The sequence below is a fragment of the Chlorocebus sabaeus genome, chromosome 5, assembly GCF_047675955.1.
Source record: "Chlorocebus sabaeus isolate Y175 chromosome 5, mChlSab1.0.hap1, whole genome shotgun sequence".
Taxonomy (NCBI): domain Eukaryota; kingdom Metazoa; phylum Chordata; class Mammalia; order Primates; family Cercopithecidae; genus Chlorocebus; species Chlorocebus sabaeus.
The window spans coordinates 21,358,474-21,377,130 of record NC_132908.1 but is presented as its reverse complement, the minus strand read 5'-3'; the positions used below and the strand labels follow the sequence as shown (position 1 = coordinate 21,377,130).

Below are 18,657 nucleotides of genomic sequence, written 5' to 3'. Positions count from 1 at the left end.
GAAACACTTATTTTATTTTATTTATTTTTTGAGACGGAGTCTCACTCTGTCACCCAGGCTGGATTACAGTGGCGCTGGATTAGAGTTTGCTCACTGCAACCTCTGTCTCCTGGGTTCAAGCAGTTTTCTTGCCTCAGCCTCCTGAGTAGCTGGGATTACAGACACACACCACCACGCCAGGCTATTTTTGTATTTTCAGTAGAGATGGGGTTTCACCATGTTGGGCAGGCTGGTCTCCTGTCGAACTCCTGACCTTGTGATCCACCTGCCTCGGCCTCCCAAAGTGCTGGGATTACAGGTATGAGCCACTGTGCCCGGCAAAGGAAATACTTATAAATAAACAAACAAAATAAGCACAAGACTTGTATTATACAATGAAAACTACAAAATATTGCTGAGAGAAATTAAAGAAAATCTAAATCAGATCTAAATTCCCAGGGGTGATTCCCACTAGGGGACACTTGGCACTGTGTGGACAGATTTTGGTTGTCACAACTTGGAGGAGAGGATGTTGCTCCCAATGGGTAGCAGCCAGGGATGCTGCAAAATATCTTACAATGCATAGGACACTCCCATAACCAAAAATTATCTGGCCTCAATTGTGCCAAGGCTAAAAAATTCCAATCTAAATAAATGAACAGGCGTTTCACGTTATGGATTCGAAGAGTCAATATTGTCACGATGGGAATTCTCCTAAAATTAATCCATCAGTTCAACAATTCAACATAATCCCTATGAAAATTCCAGCAGGAATTTTTTTTTTTTTTTTTTTTTTTTTGAGATGGAGTCTGGCTCTGTTGCCCAGGCTGGAATGCAGTGGCGGATCTCGGCTCACTGTAACCTCCGCCTTCCAGGTTCAAGCGATTCTCCTGCCTCTGCCTCCTGAGTGGCTGGGATTACAGGTGTGTGCCACCATGCCCGGCTAATTTTTGCATTATTAGTAGAGACGGGGTTTGACATGTTGGTCAGGCTGATCTCAAACTCCTGACCTCGTGATCCGCCCGCCTCCGCCTAACAAAGTGCTGGGATTACAGGCGTAAACCACTGCACCCGGCCTAAATTTTTAACAAGAACAAAGTAAGAGGACTTACACTATCAGATTGCTCCCCTCGCCTCCCCTCCTCTCCCCTCCACGCATTGCTCCCCTCCTGTCTCCTTCCCTCCTCTCCCCTCCCCCCAAATAATTGGGACTCCTAGCAGAAGGGTTACCCCAGTTAAAACCTACTCAACCCAGAAGAATGAGACAAACCAAGGGAGATGCCAATGAAAAACCAGTGGCTATCAGGCATGGAGATGGCAGCCAGCCACTCATACCCCAACGACAGGCCACCCTGGAAAACTCCCCTGTAGGGTTTCCAAGGATGACATCTTGTTCTCCCCCTTGAGTTCGTCCCACTCTTGAAACAACATAAAACTTTAGAACCTAAAGAATACCCTCATACCTTCCCCTACCTTTTCTTATTTTCTTTTCGAGACAGAGTCTCGCTCTGTCACCCAGGCTGGAGTGCAGTGGCATGATCACAACTCACTGCAGCCTCGACTTCCTGGGCTCAGGCAATCCTCTCACCCCAGCTTCTTGAGTAGCTGAGACTACAGGCGCACGCCACCACACCCGGCTAATTTTTAAATTTTTTGCAGAGACGGGGTCTTCCTACGTTGCCCAGGCTGAGAAATTGTTTATGACTGTGGGTTATGCACAGATTTCTCAGTTGCAACACCAAAAGCATGATCCATAAAAGAAAAGGCGATAAGGAACTTAATCAAACTTTAAAAGGTCTGCACCTAAAAACACATCAAAGAAAATAATTAGGCCGGACGAGGTGACTCACGCCTGTGATCCCAGCACTTTGGGAGGCCGAGGCGGGCGGATCACCTGAGGTTGGGAGTCCGAGGCCAGCCTGGCCTACATGGTGAAACCCCATCTCTACTAATAATACAAAAAGTAGCCGGGCGTGGTGGCACGCGCCTGTAATCCCAGCTACTCTGGAGGCTGAGGCAAGAGACTCGCTTAAACCCGGGAGGCGGAGGTTGCAGTGAGCCGAGATTGCGTTACCTGACTCCAACCTGGGCGACAGAGCAAGACTCCGGTCACAACTTGGAGGAGAGAGGGGAGAGGAGGGGAGGGGAGGGGAGGGGAGGGGGAGAGGAGGAGGAGGGGGAGGGGAGGAGAGGCAGAGGCAGAAGGAGAGGGAGAGGGAGAGGGAGAGGGAGAGGGAGAGGGAGAGGGATAGCTGGGCGTGTGGTCGCGCGCCTGTAGTCCCAGCTACTCTAGAGGCGGAGGTGGGAGGATCGCTTGAGCCCAGGAATTTGAGGCTACAGTGAGCTGAGATCGTTCAGTTGCCCTGGAATTTGAGGCTGCAGTGAGCAGAGATCGTTCAATCGCACTCCATTGCTGCCCAATGCGCTCCACTGTTGCCCAGGCTGTCCTCGAATTCCTGGCCTCAAGCGATTCTCCCGCGTCAGCTTCCTAAAGAGCTGGGATTACAGGCGCAAGTCACCGCATACATGCGCTAATCTATGTCAGGGCTTTATAGTAAGCACATAGTTTAGTCCTCGGCAAATGGTAGCTGACGTGGGATGTTTGTCGGTGCCGGGAGCTCTCAGTCCGGGGCGTTCTTCCCACACCCAGCTCTGCTCAGCGCTCCGGACGCCCGCAGTCGCTATGGTAACAGCCAACGATTTCCGGAAGAAGAACGGCGGGCGGCGAGGGTCATTCCCAGCCGCAACCTGAGTGGGCTGAACAGAGAAGCGCAAAGGGGCAAGTTACCCGTCCTGGAGTTTCTGGGGTTCGTCTCAGAGGCTAGCCTCGGTGCTCTCTCAGGCTCGCTCGCTTCTGCATCCTCGTTGCCGCCCGAAGCCAACTGTTAAGTCCTGGACGCCAGGCCTTACACAGTGCCGCCATGGACTTCTCCAAGTTCCTGGCAGACGACTTCGACGTGAAGGAGTGGATCAATGCGGCCTTCAGGGCCGGCTCCAAGGAGGCGGCGTCCGGGAAGGCGGATGGCCACGCAGCCACCCTGGTGATGAAGCTGCAGCTGTTCATCCAAGAGGTGAACCACGCCGTGGAGGGTGAGCCGCGCGGGGCCCTGGCCGCGAGATCCTCCCCTGCTCTTGGCTGGGCAGAGGTCACCGAACTTGCGTGGGGCACTCGGGTGGGCGGTGCACGCATGGACAGCAAATACCCTCGGCGAGAGAGCAAGCCCGGAAGTCCTGATCACATCAGCGGGAGTCTCAGCTGGGAGCCGGGCTGTCTTGCACATTTACTAACTTTGGGTGTTGCTTTTCCTCCTCTGGCTGGGCTATAAGTTTCCTTTTTCTTTTCTTTCTGTTTTTTCTTTTGAAACAGGGTCTCGCTCTGTTGCCCAGGCTGGAGTGCAGTGGCTCGATCATAGCTCACTGCAGCCTCGAACTCCTGCACTCAAGCGATCCTTTCGCCTCCTGAGTCGCTGGGACTACAGGCGCGAGCCACCACGCCCGCAAATTCTGTTTAAAAAAAAAAAATGTAGAGATGGGATCTCACTGTGTTTCCCAGGCTGGTCTCAAATTCAAATTCCTGGGCACAATGGGTTTTCCAGTCTTGGCCTCCCAAAGTGCTGGTGATTATACCTGTGAGCCACCACATCTGGCCTCAAGTTTCCTTTTGGAACTTAAAAGAGTGGATCTTATTGCAGTTGTCCTTCTCTAACTCAATAGCAGATCTCTGGGATTCCCTTTTTGTTATTATCCATAGGCACTGGAAGACAAGATGGATCTTTTTAAATGCTACAAGTTTTAACCAGTTCTTAACATGTCTTGTTGAGGCACCTTCCAGAACGTAAGATAGAACAGCTCCGGTTTCTGTTATGGTGACTTGAATGTCAGAGTCAAGGGCCCAGTGTCAAAGAAAATTGGCTTTGACTTTTTGTAATCTAGGAGCACGAGTCTATGAGATGTTTATTCAAAGAGTTAAGGAGCCTGTTTTTGTACCAAACAATAAACTGTAAAAAGAAAAAAAATGAATTTTGAGAGTATGAAGGAATAGCCAACAGATCCTTATATCTGGAAAAAAACGTATTATAGTCTAGGTGTAAGGGAATGACACAGATCTGGAAAACATTGTTTTGGTGGATTTTATGTCAGCTGAGGAAGATAGGCTGGTCTCAGTAGAGACTTAAACCATTTTTTTTTTTGAGACAGAGTCTCATTCCTCATTCTGCTGCCCAAGCTGGAATGCAGCGATACCATTATAGCTCACTGCAGCCTCAAACTCTGGGTTCAAGCAATCCTCTTGCCTTAACCTCCCAAGTAACTGGGACTATAGGCATGTGCCACCTTGCCTGGCTAATTAAAAAAAAATAAAATTGTTTTTAGAGACAAGGTCGCACTATGTTGCCCAGGTTGATCTCAAATTTCTGACCTCAAGTGATCCTCCCATCTTGGCTTCCCAAAGTGCTAGGATTACTAGTGTGAGCCACCACACCTGGCCTAAACCATTTTTTGAGGATAAGTTAAATTATAAAAAATAACATGCACTGGCAACCATTTCATATAACTCCTCGACTTGACTTTTATTCACTGCATGTTGATTCAGTACATACTGCACACAAGTCTTTCTCTCAGGCTCAGATGGAAAGACCAAACAGACTGCTTCCACTGGGAGTGGATGGTCCAAGAGATATTCCCATTTTTGTTTGTTTGTTTGAGACGAAGTCTTGCTGTATCCCCCTGGCTGGAGTGCAGTGGCACCATCTCAGCTCACTGCAACCTCCACCTCCTGGGTTCAAGTGATTCTCCTGCCTCAACCCCCTGAGTAGCTGGGATTACAGGAGCCTGCCACCACACCGGGCTAATTTTTGTATTTTTAGTAGAGACAGGGTTTCATCATGTTGGCCAGACTGGTCTCAAACTCCTGACCTCAAGTGATCCACCCACCTCGGCCACCCAAAGTGCTGGGATTACAGGCGTGAGCCACTGCGCCTGGCCAGATATGTCCATTGTTTAAGAAAAGGTAGGGAGGGGGCTTTATTTCACTGCAGATTGTTTCTTTCTTTCTTCTTTCTTTCTTTCTTTCTTTCTTTCTTTCTTTCTTTCTTTCTTTCTTTCTCTCTTTCTCTCTCTCTTTCTCTTTCTCTCTCTCTCTCTCTCCTTCTTTCCTTCCTTTTTTTTTTTTTTTTTTTTTTTTTTTTCAGGATCTCACTTTGTCAACCAGGCCACAGTGCAGTGGTGTGATCAGTGCTCACTGCAGCTTCACCTCTCAGGCTCAATGAATTCTCCTGCTTTGGCCTCCTAAATAACTGGGACCACAGGCATGTGCCACCATGCCAAGCTTATTTTTTGATTTTTTTGTAGAGATGGGGTCTCACTATGTTGTCCAGGCTGGTCTCAAACTCCCGAGCTCAGGCGATCCTCCAGCCTTTGCCTCCCAAAGTGCTGGGATTACGGGTGTGAGCCACTGCGCCCAGCCCATATTCTTTTTTTTTGAGACACAGTCTCACTCTGTTGCCCAGGCTGGAGTGTAGTGGCACGATCTCGGCTCACTGCAAGCTCCGCCTCCCGGGTTCACGCCATTCTCCTGCCTCAGCCTTCCAAGTAGCTGGGACTACAGGCACCCGCTACCACGCCCAGCTAATTTTTTGTATTTTTAGTAGAGACGGGGTTTGACCATGTTAGCCAGGATGGTCTTGATTTCCTGACCTCGTGATCCCCAGCCCATATTCTTTATTGTACCTTGCATCTTTTACTAATTACTGAGCATCAACTATGCATGTGTCCAGAAATGGGCAGTGGGGAGGAAAAGTTTATCTTGCTGGAGCTTGCTGCCTATGGGGAAGATAGAAACACAGTAAATTACAGTGAGGGGTGGCTTTACTCAGAATAGAATCTGGAGTTGTGAGAGTTGGCAGGAGGGTGCAGTTACGTCTTGTTTAGGAGAATCGTAAAGCACTTCCCTTGTGTTGGACCTTGAAGGAAAACTTTGTAGGACAAAGAGGAAAGGACATTAATAATAATATAATGGCAAATTGGGCACAGTGGCTTGTGCCTGTAATCCCAGCACTTTGGAAGGCCGAGGTGAGTGAATCACCTGAGGTCGGGAGTTTGAGACTAGCCTGGCCAACATGGTGAAACCCCATCTCTACTAAATATACAAAATTAGAGGTGGGTGTGGTGACATACACTGTACTCCCAGATACTCGGGTGGCTGAGTCAGGAGAATCGCTTGAACACAGGAGGCAGAGGTTGCAGTGAGCAGAGATCCCACCGCTGCACTCCAGCCTGGGTGACAGAGCAAGATACTGTCTCAAACATCATAATAATAATAATAATGGTGTGATAGCACATATACGAAGTTTGGTACATGTCAGACACTCTTTTTAGCGCTCTATATGTATTAACCAAGTGATTCTCAAACATGGGTTGTAATGCCCTCCTTGCCTCCCCTTATCCTTGTTCCTGTCCTCAGGAACAGGGAATATTTGGAAATTGGTGGGAGCTTTTTTTCTTGTTTCTTTTTGAGATGGAGTTTTACTCTTGTTGCCCAGGCTGGAGTGCAAGGGCATGATGTCGGCTCACTGCAACCTCTGCCTCCCGGGTTCAAGCAGTTCTCCTGCCTCAGCCTCCCGAGTAGATGGGTTTACAGGCATGCGCCACCATGCCTGGCTAATTTTGTATTTTTGGAAGAGATGGGGTTTCTCCATGTTGGTCAGGCTGGTCTCGAGCTCTTGACCTCAGGTGATCCACCCGCCTCAGCCTCCCAAAGTGCTGGGATTACAGGCTTGAGCCACCACGCCCGGCCTGGCCTTGATCTCTTGACCTCATGATCTTCCTGCCTTGGCCTCCCAAACTGCTGGGATTACAGGTGTGAGCCACCACGCCTGGCCAGGGATTTTATTTTATTTCTTTATTTTTAAGAAACAGGGTTGGCCGGGCGCGGTGGCTCAAGCCTGTAATCCCAGCACTTTGGGAGGCTGAGACGGGCGGATCATGAGGTCAGGAGATCGAGACCATCCTGGCTAACACGGTGAAACCCCATCTCTACTAAAAAAATACAAAAAACTAGCCGGGCGAAGTGGTGGGTGCCTGTAGTCCCAGCTACTCGGGAGGCTGAGGCAGGAGAATGGCATGAACCCGGGAGGCGGAGCTTGCAGTGAGCTGAGATCCGGCCACTGCACTCCAGCCTGGGCGACAGAGCGAGACTCCGTATCAAAAAAAAAAAAAAAAAAAGAAACAGGGTCTTGTTCTGTCACCCAGGTTAGAGTGGTATGCAGGGATTTCAGTGTCACATTAAAGAGTTTGAATTTAAGGCCGGGTGCAGTGGCTCATGCCTATAATCCTAGCACTTTGGGAGGCTGAGGTGGGTGGATCACCCGAGACCAGGAGTTTGAGACTAGCGTGACCTACGCAGCAAAACCCCATCTCTACTAAAAATATAAAAATTAGCTGGACGTGGTGGTGCACAACTGTAATGCCAGCTACTTGGGAGGCTGAGGCAGGAGAATCGCTTGAACCTAGGAGGCAGAGGTTGCAGTGAGCTGAGATTGTGCCACTGCACTCCAGTCTGGGCGACAGAGGGAGACTCTGTCCCAATAAATAAATAAATAGAGTTCGAATTTAATTTTAAAATAAGGCATTGTAGGATTTTTAAGCAGCGGAGTAACATGGTTCAGGAGGCTATTGCTGAGGTCCAGAAAAGAGATGATAGTGGCTTCAACTGGGGTGATGGCGGTGAAGATGATGAGTAATGGGTAGATTTAAGATATTTTTAGGCTTGACGTTGTGGCTCACACTTGTAATCCCAGCATTTTGGGAAGTCTAGCCAGGCAGGTCCCTTGAGCCCAAGAGTTTGAGACCAGCCTGGGCGACATGGCGAAACTCTGTCTCTACAAAATATATAAAAATTATTCAGTCCTGGTGGTGTGTGTCTGTAGCTACTCGGGAGACTGAAGTGGAAGGGTCACCTGAGACCAGGAGGCTGAGGTTGCAGCCAGGAGGTTGAGCTGTGATTTCGCCACTGCACTCCAGTCTGGGCAACTGAGTGAGACCCTGTATCAAAAATAATTTTAAAATAGGCCAGGCGTGGTGGCCACACCTGTTTTCCCAGCACTTTGGGAGGCCGAGGCGGGTGGATCACCTGAGGTCAGGAGTTTGTGACCTGGCCAACATGGTGAAACCCAGTCTCTACCCAATCTCTACTAAAAATACAAAAAATTAGCCAGATGTGGTGGCGGGCGCCTATAATCCCAGCTACTCGGGAGGCTGAGGCAGGAAAATCACTTGAACCCTGGAGGCAGAGGTTGCAGTGAGCTGAAATTGCACCACTGCACTCCAGCTTGGGTGACACAGTGAAACTCTATCAAAAAAAAAAAAAAAAAAAAAGATCATGGAAAGCAGGCATTGGGGCCAGACCCATGTGAGGCTTAGTTTTAGCTCTATAAGATCCTGCGCAAGTTACTTTAACCTCTCTGAGTTTTCTTATCAGTAGGAAGTGGCTGCTACTGACAGCCATGGACATTAAGTAATACAGTGTATGCAAAGCCCCTGGGGCATGCCTTCTTGCAAATGGAGTTATGATTTCACTGGTGGTGGCAAGTTGGTGTTGGGACAGGTTGATTGTTCATTCCTTGTGAAATCAAAGGCCCTTTCCCATCAGTCTGGGGATGTGATCCTGGCAGGGGCCACCTCACTGCCCATCTCGTCTCCTGCCCCATATTTTCTACAGGCTCCAAAAACCGTTTGGTTGGTCGTGTGTTTCCTTTCTGTTGTCTGATTTGTTTTCTATTTTTTACTGGTGACTGGTCCAGCTTTCACCTTTTGTGGCTATCACTGTTCTTGATTTTTTTTTTTTTTTTAACTACAGAAACAAGTCACCAAGCTCTCCAGAACATGCCCAAAGTGCTCCGTGATGTTGAAGCCCTAAAACAGGAGGCATCTTTCCTGAAAGAACAGATGATTCTTGTCAAGGAGGACATTAAAAAATTTGAACAGGATACATCTCAATCCATGCAGGTATTTTGGCTCCTGTCGTAAATGGTGATTCTTGTTTTGGGAAGGTGGTCACTCTCGTAGAGGGTTTAGAACAGCACGGTGTTTTGGGAGGCCAGCCATCACTCAAGATTCTGCCCAGCACTCAAACTATGCTCTTTTTTTTGAGACAGAGTCTCGCTCTGTTGCTGGAGTGCAGGCTGCAGTACAGTGGTGTGATCTCGGCTCATGGCAACCTCCGCCTCCCAGGTTCAAGTGATTCTCGTGTCTCAGCCTTCTGAGTAGCTGGGATCACAGACGTGCAACACCATGCCTGACTGATTTTTGTATTTTTAGTAGAGACAGAGTTTCACCATGTTGCCGAGGCTGGTCTCGAACTCCTGGTCTCAAGTGATCCTCTCATCTCGGCCTCCCAAAGTGCTGGGATTACAGGCGTGAGCCACTGTGCCCGGCCCCCCGAAACTATGCTTTTGCTTGGGTCTTTCAGCTGATTCATCTCTTCAGCACTGCTGAATAAATTTAGCCAGATGATTGGTGTTTTGGGAGACAGAAGCTCCCTAAAGACAGGAGCAAGCCACCATACTTACATTTCAAGTCCCTGGTGGCAGATGGAGAAAAAGGACCTACCCCTTCATTTTTCACCCCTTACGTCTCTTTCAGGTGTTGGTAGAAATTGACCAGGTGAAGTCCAGAATGCAACTTGCTGCCGAATCTCTTCAGGAAGCAGATAAGTGGAGCACGTTGAGCGCTGATATTGAGGAGACGTTTAAGACTCAGGTAGGTTTCTTGTTTAGGGGATGTTATGAAAGGTATTTAAGCAAGAATTTGAGGTTTGGAGAAAGCAAAAGAGATAGCATTCATTGAAACCGTAAGGGAGAGTTGATAGCCAGTAGCAGCATTCAGAAACCTTCAGACTCAGGGTGGGGAAGATCTGAAGCTGCTCGGTGTGTTTCCAGCCTCTTTAGCTTGCACCCTCTGTGTGACTGAAGCCTCTTAGTCACAGAGTGAGTTCAGGAGAAGTCTCGATAAAGATGTACAGGCACCAGGCACAGTAGCTCATGCCTGGAATCCCAGCTCTTTGGGATGCTGAGGTGGAAGGATCACTTGAGGCCAGGAGTTTGAGACCAGCCTGGGCAACATAATGAGACCCCATCTCTACAAAAAAAATTTTAAAAATTAGCCAAGTGTGGTGCTGCACACTTGTAGTTCCAACTACTCAGAAGGCTGAGGCGGGAAGATCTTGAGCCCAGGAGTTGAAGGCTACAGTAAACTATGATCATACCACTGTGCTGAGGGACAGAGCAAGACCCTGTCTCAAAAAAAAAAAAAAAAAAAAAAGGAAAAAAAGAAAAACCATCAAAGGCAGAGAAGTTTGGGAGTAAATGAATGAGAGGGTGGAACATGGGGAGCGGGGAGCCTTATATACCATGGGGACTTGGTGGGTTATTGACCCCTTCTGAGGCTGCAAAGTGTGGAAAATAGTAATATTTTTGACCTGGGATATAAGGATGAAGTAAGATGATGTCTTATGAAGAACTCTTACTCAATTGTAAAGCAAAATGAATGATTTATCAGTCAGTTTTTTAAAAAAGTTACAAATGCACATGGGAACAAATTTATTAAACATGAATAAACTGCAAAAATAAGTTTTTTTCCTAACCCTGACCCCCACCTTAATCCTTGAATTTTTCTTTTTTTTTCTTTTGAAACGGAGTCTCATTCTGAAGCTCAGGCTGGAGTACGGTGGCATGATGCCTCCACCTCCCAGGTTAAAGTGATTCTCCTGCCTCAGCTTCCTGTGTACTTGGGATTATAGGCGCGCACTACCATGCCCAACTAATTTTTGTATTTTTAGTAGAGATGGAGTTTCACCATGTTGGCCAGGCTGGTCTTGAACTACTGACCTCAGGTGATCTGCCCTCCTCGGCCTCCCAAAGTGCAGGGATTCCAGGCGTGAGTCACTACGCCTGGCCAGGGGCCAATTTTTCTTGTACATACTAGCCCTGTTACCAGCTTTATGCCTATCCTTCCAGATACACACATGCATATTTATGTTCCCTGCCCCTTTTTTCTCACAAAGCTCATTATGAACACTGCTTTGCACTTTATTTTTTCACTCAACAATATATCTATTTTTATTTATTTGTTTGTTTGTTTGTTTATTTATTTATTTTTGAGACAGAGTCTTGCTCTGTCACCCAGGCTGGAGTCCAGTGACATGATCTCGGCTCACTGCAAACTTCTGCCTTCCAGGTTCAAGTGATTCTCTTGCCTCAGCCTCCCGAGTAGCTGGGATTACGGGTGGGTACTACCACGCCTGGCTAATTTTTATATTTTTAGCAGAGACAGAGTTTCACCATGTGGGCCAGGCTGGTCTCAAACTCCTGACCTCAGGTGATCCTTCAGCCTCCGCCTCCCAAAGTGCTGGGATTCCAGGCGTGAGCCACCCTGCCTGGCTGCCTGGCCAGTTTCTTAAAACGTTTTGTAAAGACAAGGGCTTGCTATATTGGTCAGGCTGATCTCGAACTCCTGGCCTCATGCAATCCTCCTGCCTCAGCCTCTGGAAATGCTGGGATTTTTAGGTGTAAGCCATTGTGCCCTGCCTGGATGTGAATGTTTTTAAAACTCTTAGCACATATTGCTAAATAGCCTTCCAGAAAGACAGTATAAATTTAAATTTATGATACCAGACAGATGATCTTTTTTCTTTGTACCCTCACTAACAATTCCTATTATGATTTTTCAAACACTTTTCCAATTTGTTAGCAGGAAAATGGCACTTTCTTGTTTAATTTAATTTGCATTTGTTTGAGTACAGTTTTTTTTTTGTTTTGTTTTGTTTTGTTTTTTGAGACAGGGTCTTTGTTGCCCAGGCTGGAGTGCAGTGGTGTGATCTTGGCTAACTGCAGTCTCCACCTTCCAGGCTCAAGTGATCCTCCTGCTTTAACTTCCTGAGTAGCTGGGACTACAGGTGCGCACCACCACACCCAGCTAATTTTTACTATTTGTAGAGACTGGATCTTGCCATGTTAACCAGGCTGGTCTTGAACTCCTGGCTTCAAGGGATCCTCTTGCCTCAATCTCCCAAAGTGCTGGGATTACAGACATGAGCCACCACCATGCCCAGCCCCATTTTCTTGCTTGATGAGTTGCCTTTTCATGTATTTTATCTATTCCCAGTTGAGGCAGTAGGGATCTTTTAAAATAAATATCCTCTATTCTGGTCTTTTCTAGGACATAGCTGTGATTTCTGCCAAGCTAACAGGTATGCAGAACAGCTTAATGATGCTTGTTGATACACCAGACTACTCAGAAAAGTGTGTGCACTTGGAGGCACTGAAGAACAGGCTGGAGGCCCTAGCCAGTCCGCAGATTGTAGCAGCATTCACCTCTCAGGCTGTAGGTGAGTGCTAGCTGCTTCTCCTCTCTGTGTATATCTCTATAAAGATAAGGCCTTGTAAGTCTTCAGTTTTTAGAATGTCTTAATGGTGATTGAATTATATAGATTAGAAGGAACTCTGTAATTTTTTTTTTTTTTTTTTTGAGATAGAGTCTTGCTCTGTCACCCACCACCATCACCGAGGCTAGAGTGTAGAGTGGTGGGATCCCGGCTCACTGCAACCTCTACCTCCCGGGTTCAAGCGATTCTCCTGCCTCAGCCTCCCAAGTAGCTGGGATGACAGGCGTGCACTGCCACGCCCAGGTAATTTTTGTATTTTGAGTAGAAATGGGCTTTCACCATGTTGGCCAGGCTGCTCTCGAGCTCCTGACCTCAGGTGATCCACTCGCCTCAGCCTCCCAAAGGGCTGGGATTAACAGACGTGAGCCACCGCACCTGGCCAGGAGTGTCTTTCGATTGCCTTTACGTGTAGAAAGCAATAACTGATTTTCGAATTCTTGGGCCACATGCTTTCTCCTTCAGACTTCTTCATTGTCTTCTGCCATCTATATTTATTTTCTTTTTCTTTTTCCCCAGAATGTCTCACAAAACAGCCAAATATACTTCTGTAAAGACAAAAGGTGAAATGCTACTTCTGTGAATTCTGTCTTCTAGTGTGAATGCATTTCCCTCTATATTCTGATAAGTATGAGATTGGCCTGCTTCTTCTTCCTATTTTTTTTTGTATGTATGTAGCTTGTTTCTTTTCCCTGAATAGTTATAACAGAGACTGACAAACATTTCTTGTAAAGGGCTGGATCATAAATATTAGGATTTGGGGGCCATATGACCTCTCTCACAGATACCTCTGCAGTTGTGGCACAAAAACCCACTCATAAATGGATGGGCTTTGCTGTGTTTTTTTTGTTTTTGTTTTTTTGAGATGAAATCTCGTTGTGTTCCCCAGGTTGGAGTGCAGTGGCGTGACCTCAGCTCAATGCAGCCTCCGCCTCCCAGGCTCAAGCGACTTTCCTGTCTCAGTCTCCCGAGTAGCTGGGATTACAGACGTGTGCCACCACACCTGGCTAATTTTTATATTTTCAGCAGAGATGGGGTTTCACTATGTCGTCCAGGCTGGTCTTAAACTCCTGACCTCAAGTGATCTGCCCACCTCGGCCTCCCAAAGTGTTGGGCTTAGAGGCGCGAGCCACCACGCCTGGCCAAGTAAAACTTCATTTACAAAAACAGATGGCATTTTGGCCTGCTGGTGCATAGTTTGCCAAACTATGGCTTATAAGATTCTTTTACCTTGTAGTTTAGTAACTTCTCTAGGTTCTTTTTCAGTTTTGAAAATTTTTAAACTTTTCCAGGAACCCAGTGTCACCCCTTTTCACCTACCAATTCATATCTTCATTTACAGAAAATCGCCTTCCTTAAAATTTTTTTTTTCTGTTTTATTTGTTCTCTGTTTTATTACATTGATGTTTGAGAACATCAACTATCTGTTCATTAGCTCTCCCTTTTCAAAACCTCTCCGTATATATCGTATTTTCTCTGGTTTCGTTTGGATGTTTGCCTACTCCCTCTCAGTCCCCTCCTGCCTTGTGTCATTTTTCTAAAGCTTGTTTTTCATTTGGCTGATGGGGTTTTCCGAAGTGTCTGTTCTGGAGCATATATGCAGGGCAACGTGAATCCATGACCCTGATATGCAGTCCTCAAACTTCACCCAAATAAACTCTCTACTTATTTTTAAAAATAAAATATCTGTTCTCTGCCGGGTGCAGTGGCTCACGCCTGTAATCCCAGCACTTTGGGAGGTCAAGGCGGGAGGATCACCTGAGCCCAGGTGTTTGAGACAAACCTAGGTAGCATAGCAAGACCCCGTCTCTACAAAAAATAAAAAATTAGCCAGGCATGGTGGCGCACACTTGTAGTCTCAGCTAATTGGGAGGTTGGGGCAGAAGGATTGCTTGAGCCCAGGAGTGACAGAGTGAGACCTTGTCTCAAAAATAAAAAGTTTTGTTATCTTTGTTCTTCTAGTTAATTTTTAATTTTTGTTATGTCATGATTTACTTCCTAATTTTTCCCTTAGCTCTGCCAACCTCCCTTTTTATCTCATTGTAATACCTTAGATTCTTTTTTTTTTTGAGATGGAGTCTCATTCTGTCACCCAAGGTGGAGTACAGTGGCATGATGTCTGCCTCCTGGGTTCAAGCGATTCTCCTGCCTCACCTCCCAAGTAGCTGGGATTACAGGCATGTGCTACCACACCCAGCTAATTTTTTGTATTTTTAGTGGAGATGGAGTTTTACCATGTTGGCCAGGCTGGTCTTGAACTCCTGACCTCAGGTGATCTGCCCGCCTTGGCCTCCCTAAGTGCAGGTATTAGGCATGAGCCACCATGCCCAGCCTACTTTTTTTTTAAATAGATGGGGTCTTGCTATATTGCCCAGGTTGGTCTTGAACTCCTGGCCTAAAGCGATCCTCACATCTCACCTTCCTGAAGCCTTAGATCCTATTAAAGAAAGGATATGTAATTTGTTTGAGAGTGTGAAGCAATTATTGCCTAAAATTTTCTTCTCTTTCTTAGGGAAAATCTTTGGAAGTGTTCTCTTTTTTTTAGAAAAAAATTTTAAAAATTGTGGCAAAATACACGTAACAAAATCTACCATTTTAGTAATTTTTAAGTGTGCATTTTAGTGGCATTAAGTACATTCACATTGCTCTGCAAACATCACCATTTTCCATCTCCAGAACTTTTTTCATCTCTGAACTGAAATTTCATACCCATTAAATAGTAACTGTCCATTCCTCCTACCCTCACCTGCCAGCAATCATCATTCTACTTCTGTCCCTATGAATTTGACTACTCTATATGTCTCCTATAAATGGATTCACATAGTATTTTTCCTTTTATGGCTTAGCATAACATCTTCAAGGCTCATCCATGGTGTAGCATGTGTTAGAATTTCCTTTCTTCTTAAGGCTGAGTAATACTCCATCTCATATATATACCACATTTTCTCTATCCATCTGTTGATGGACATGTAGGTTATTTCTACCTTTTGGCTATTATGAAGAATGCTACAATGATCATGGGTGTACAAGTGTCTGTTTGAGTTCCAGCTTTCAATTCCTTTAGGTATCTGCTCAGAAGTGGAATTGCTGGATCATATGCTTATCTTTTTTTTTTTTTGGAGACACAGTTTAACTCTGTTGCCCAGGCTGGAGTGCAGTGGCATGATCTTGGCTCACTGTAATCTCTGCCTCCCAGATTCAAGTGATTCTTGTGCCTCAGCCTCCCGAGTAGCTGGGATTAAAGGTGTGCACCACCACACCCAGCTAATTTTTGTATGTTTTGTAGAGACGGGGTTTTGCCATGTTGGCCAGGCTGGTCTCGAACTCCTGGCCTCAAGTGATCTGCCCATCTTGGCCTTCCAAAGTGCTGGGATTACAGGTGTGAGCCACCACACCCGGCCCGTATGGTAATCTGATGTTTAATTTTTTGAGTAACTGTCATACTGTTCTCCATAGTGACTGCACCATTTTACACTATCACCAGCAATGCACAAGAGTTCCAGTTTCTCCATACCTTTCGAACCCTTGTCATTTTTTGTGTTTTTGGATTATAGCCATACTAATGAGTATGAAATGGTATCTTGTGTTTTTGATTTTCATTCCTCTAATGATTAATGATATTGAGTGTATTTTCATTTGCTTATTGACTGTTTGTATATTTTTGGAAAAATGTCTATTCAAATCCTTTCCCCATTTTTGTTTTGTTTTGTTGTTTTGTGAGAGAGGGTCTTGCACTGTCACCCAGGCTGGAATGCAGTGGTGCAATCATGGCTCACTGCAGCTTTGACCTCCCGAGCTCAAGTGATCCTCCCACCTCAGCCTCCCAAGTAGCTGGGACTACAGGTGTGCACCGCCATACCCAGCTAATTTTTTGTTTTTTGTAAAGATAGGGTCTTGCTATGCTGCTTAGGCTGGTCTTAAACTCCTGGGCTCAAACAATCCTCCCTCCTCAACCTCTCAAAGTCCTGAGATTACAGGCATAAGCCAGGGTGCCTGGCCCTTTACCCAATTTTATATTGGGTTATTTGTTTTTTTGCTGGTGAGTTGTAGAAATTCTTCATGTATTCTGGATATTATTCTTTTATTGAATATATCTTGCAAATATTTTCCCCCGTTCCATGGATTGTCTTTTCATTCTCTTATTGGTGAAATCTTTTGATGCCCAAGTTTTTAATTTTTTTTTTTTTTTTTTTATTGGAGACAGAGTCTTGCTCTGTCTCCAGGCTGGAGTGCAGTGGTGTGATCTCGGCTCACTGCAACCTCTGCCTTCCGGGTTCAAGCGATTCTCCTGCCTCAGCTTCCTGAGTAGCTTGGACTACAGGTGCGTGCCACCACGCTCAGCTAATTTTTGTATTTTTAGTAGAGATGGAGTTTCACCATGTTGGCCAGGATGGTCTCAATCTCTTGACCTCGTGATCCGCCTGCTTCAGCCTCCCCAATTGCTGGGATTACAGGTGTGAGCCACGGGACCAGGCCCCAAGTTTTTAATTTTGTTGTAGTCCAATTTATTGAGTGCATAGGTACTGTGGTGGAGTTTTCTTTGTTTCTACTGATTCATGTTTGTGTGTGATAGTGCTTTTGTTCTGGGCGTGGTATTTACTGAAAAATAGTGGAATTTCCTTGGAAGCCCTTCCTTGTTTACCTGGGTTTTGTTGAAAGCGTTCCTTTAGTGAAAAGTTACATTCTCCGCTGTGCTCTTCAGTTACCTAGAGAAAAAGACCTCAGTACTCATCTCCAGCCCTCTAATTCCCTGTCTTCCCCATTTGTTAATTCTTTATTTTGAGTCTTTTCTTCCTTCACAGGATTCTAAGGCTGGAGCTGGGGGGTTGGAAAGTCGCCGGCTAGGAGCTTGGGTTCCTCACATTCTCTAGTAAATTTGTTGCTACTACAGAGCTCACTTTTCTGGTTGGGGTTACATCCAGTTATGTGGGGTGGGGGGAGTGGGAGTGGGGATGGAGAGGTGGTGGCTCCATGCATTTAAGGTTTTTTGTTTGTTTCCTTCTGAGTGAGCTGGCTCCTGGGAACTGGTGCTGGATTTGAGTGATGCCTGGTGGTTCAGCATCATGGGTTTGCTTTTGGAGATAAGCACTTTTTGACAGTTTTCGTGCACAAATTTGAATCAGGCTTGACTCTAGGCAGGACGCGGATTCAGAAGGGGAAAATGGAGCTTTTGAGCCCAGTGGGCTGCCGCCTCAGCTGAGCCGCGGAGGAAACAGCCCTCCATCCCAGCCCGACCCAAGCCCCCTTGGCCCCTAGTCTTTGGCCCTTTGTACTGCGCTGCGCCACCCTTACCACCCAGACTTTTACCAGCTTCCTCGCCCATTGTGGCCCGAAGTGATTGGATATCTGGTTGGGATTCTCTGAAGTATGTAGTACAGATATTTTCCTGGCTTCAATGCAGATAAAACGTTGTTTTTCTTTTAGCGATTAATCTTAATTTTGGCAAGTATCAGGAAGGGTTCCCCCCGCCCCACAGGCAATGTGCTGTTTATCAGCCATGTTTCATAGAAGGCTGAGGTGGTTCTTTATCTAACGGTTTTTACTTTTTTATTTTTTTTTTGAGATGGAGTCTCGTTCTGTTTGCCCAGGCTGGACTGCAGTGGTGTGATCTCGGCTCACGGCAACCTCTGCCTCCCGGGTTCAAGCGCCTCAGCCTCTGGAGTAGCTGGGATTACAGGCGTGCACCACCACGCCTGGTTAATTTTTTATATTTTTCGTAGAGACGGGGTTTCACCATATTGGCCAGGCTGGTCTTGAGCTCCTGACCCCAAGTGATCTGCCCACTTCAGCCTCTCAAAGTACTCGGATTATAGTTCTAAGCCACCTCGCCCAGCCTATCTAACAGTTTTTAAAGGGAATTCTCTGATAAATTTGTTCATCCCCAACATGTTCCCCTTTCCCATCTCTCTCCTAAAGTGACAATGTGGGTATAGCCAAGTATACATGCCCAGTTCGTTTTATATAACCAATGAATTCAGCTGATACACTGAAGCAACTTTTTATAGAATTATTTTAATTAATTTTTTTGCCTCTCACTGGTCAAACCCAATTTATAGAATTTTGTTTTTTGAGCTAGAATCTTGCTCTGTCACCCAGGCTGAAGTGCAGTGATGTGATCTCAGTTCACTGCAGCCTTGTCCTCCCGGGCTCAAGTGATACTCCCAGCTTAGCCTCCCGGGGTTTACAGGTGTGCACCACGCCCGGCTAATTTTCTGTTTTTTTGTAGAGAGGTCCTGTGTTGC

General features: G+C 46.3%; 1 protein-coding gene and 1 long non-coding RNA gene across 2 annotated transcripts in view; one reads left to right on the top strand and one right to left on the bottom strand.

Annotated features, from left to right (window-relative positions):
* Positions 1 to 202: 202 nt before the first annotated feature.
* LOC140711661 (uncharacterized) lies at positions 203 to 2,867 on the bottom strand. The gene is made up of 2 exons (XR_012092928.1): positions 2,768 to 2,867; positions 203 to 308 (listed from the first exon to the last, which is right to left on the bottom strand). It is a non-coding gene; the product is annotated as an uncharacterized lncRNA (long non-coding RNA).
* Positions 2,706 to 18,657, top strand: part of COG7 (component of oligomeric golgi complex 7) — a 63,707-nt gene continuing 47,755 nt past the window's right edge. Inside the window, exons 1-4 of the mRNA XM_037989750.2 lie at positions 2,706 to 3,069; positions 8,834 to 8,982; positions 9,619 to 9,735; positions 12,193 to 12,361. Coding sequence (XP_037845678.1) covers positions 2,901 to 3,069; positions 8,834 to 8,982; positions 9,619 to 9,735; positions 12,193 to 12,361 — 604 coding nt within the window. The 5' untranslated portion in view covers positions 2,706 to 2,900. The remainder of the gene's footprint in view (positions 3,070 to 8,833; positions 8,983 to 9,618; positions 9,736 to 12,192; positions 12,362 to 18,657) is intronic.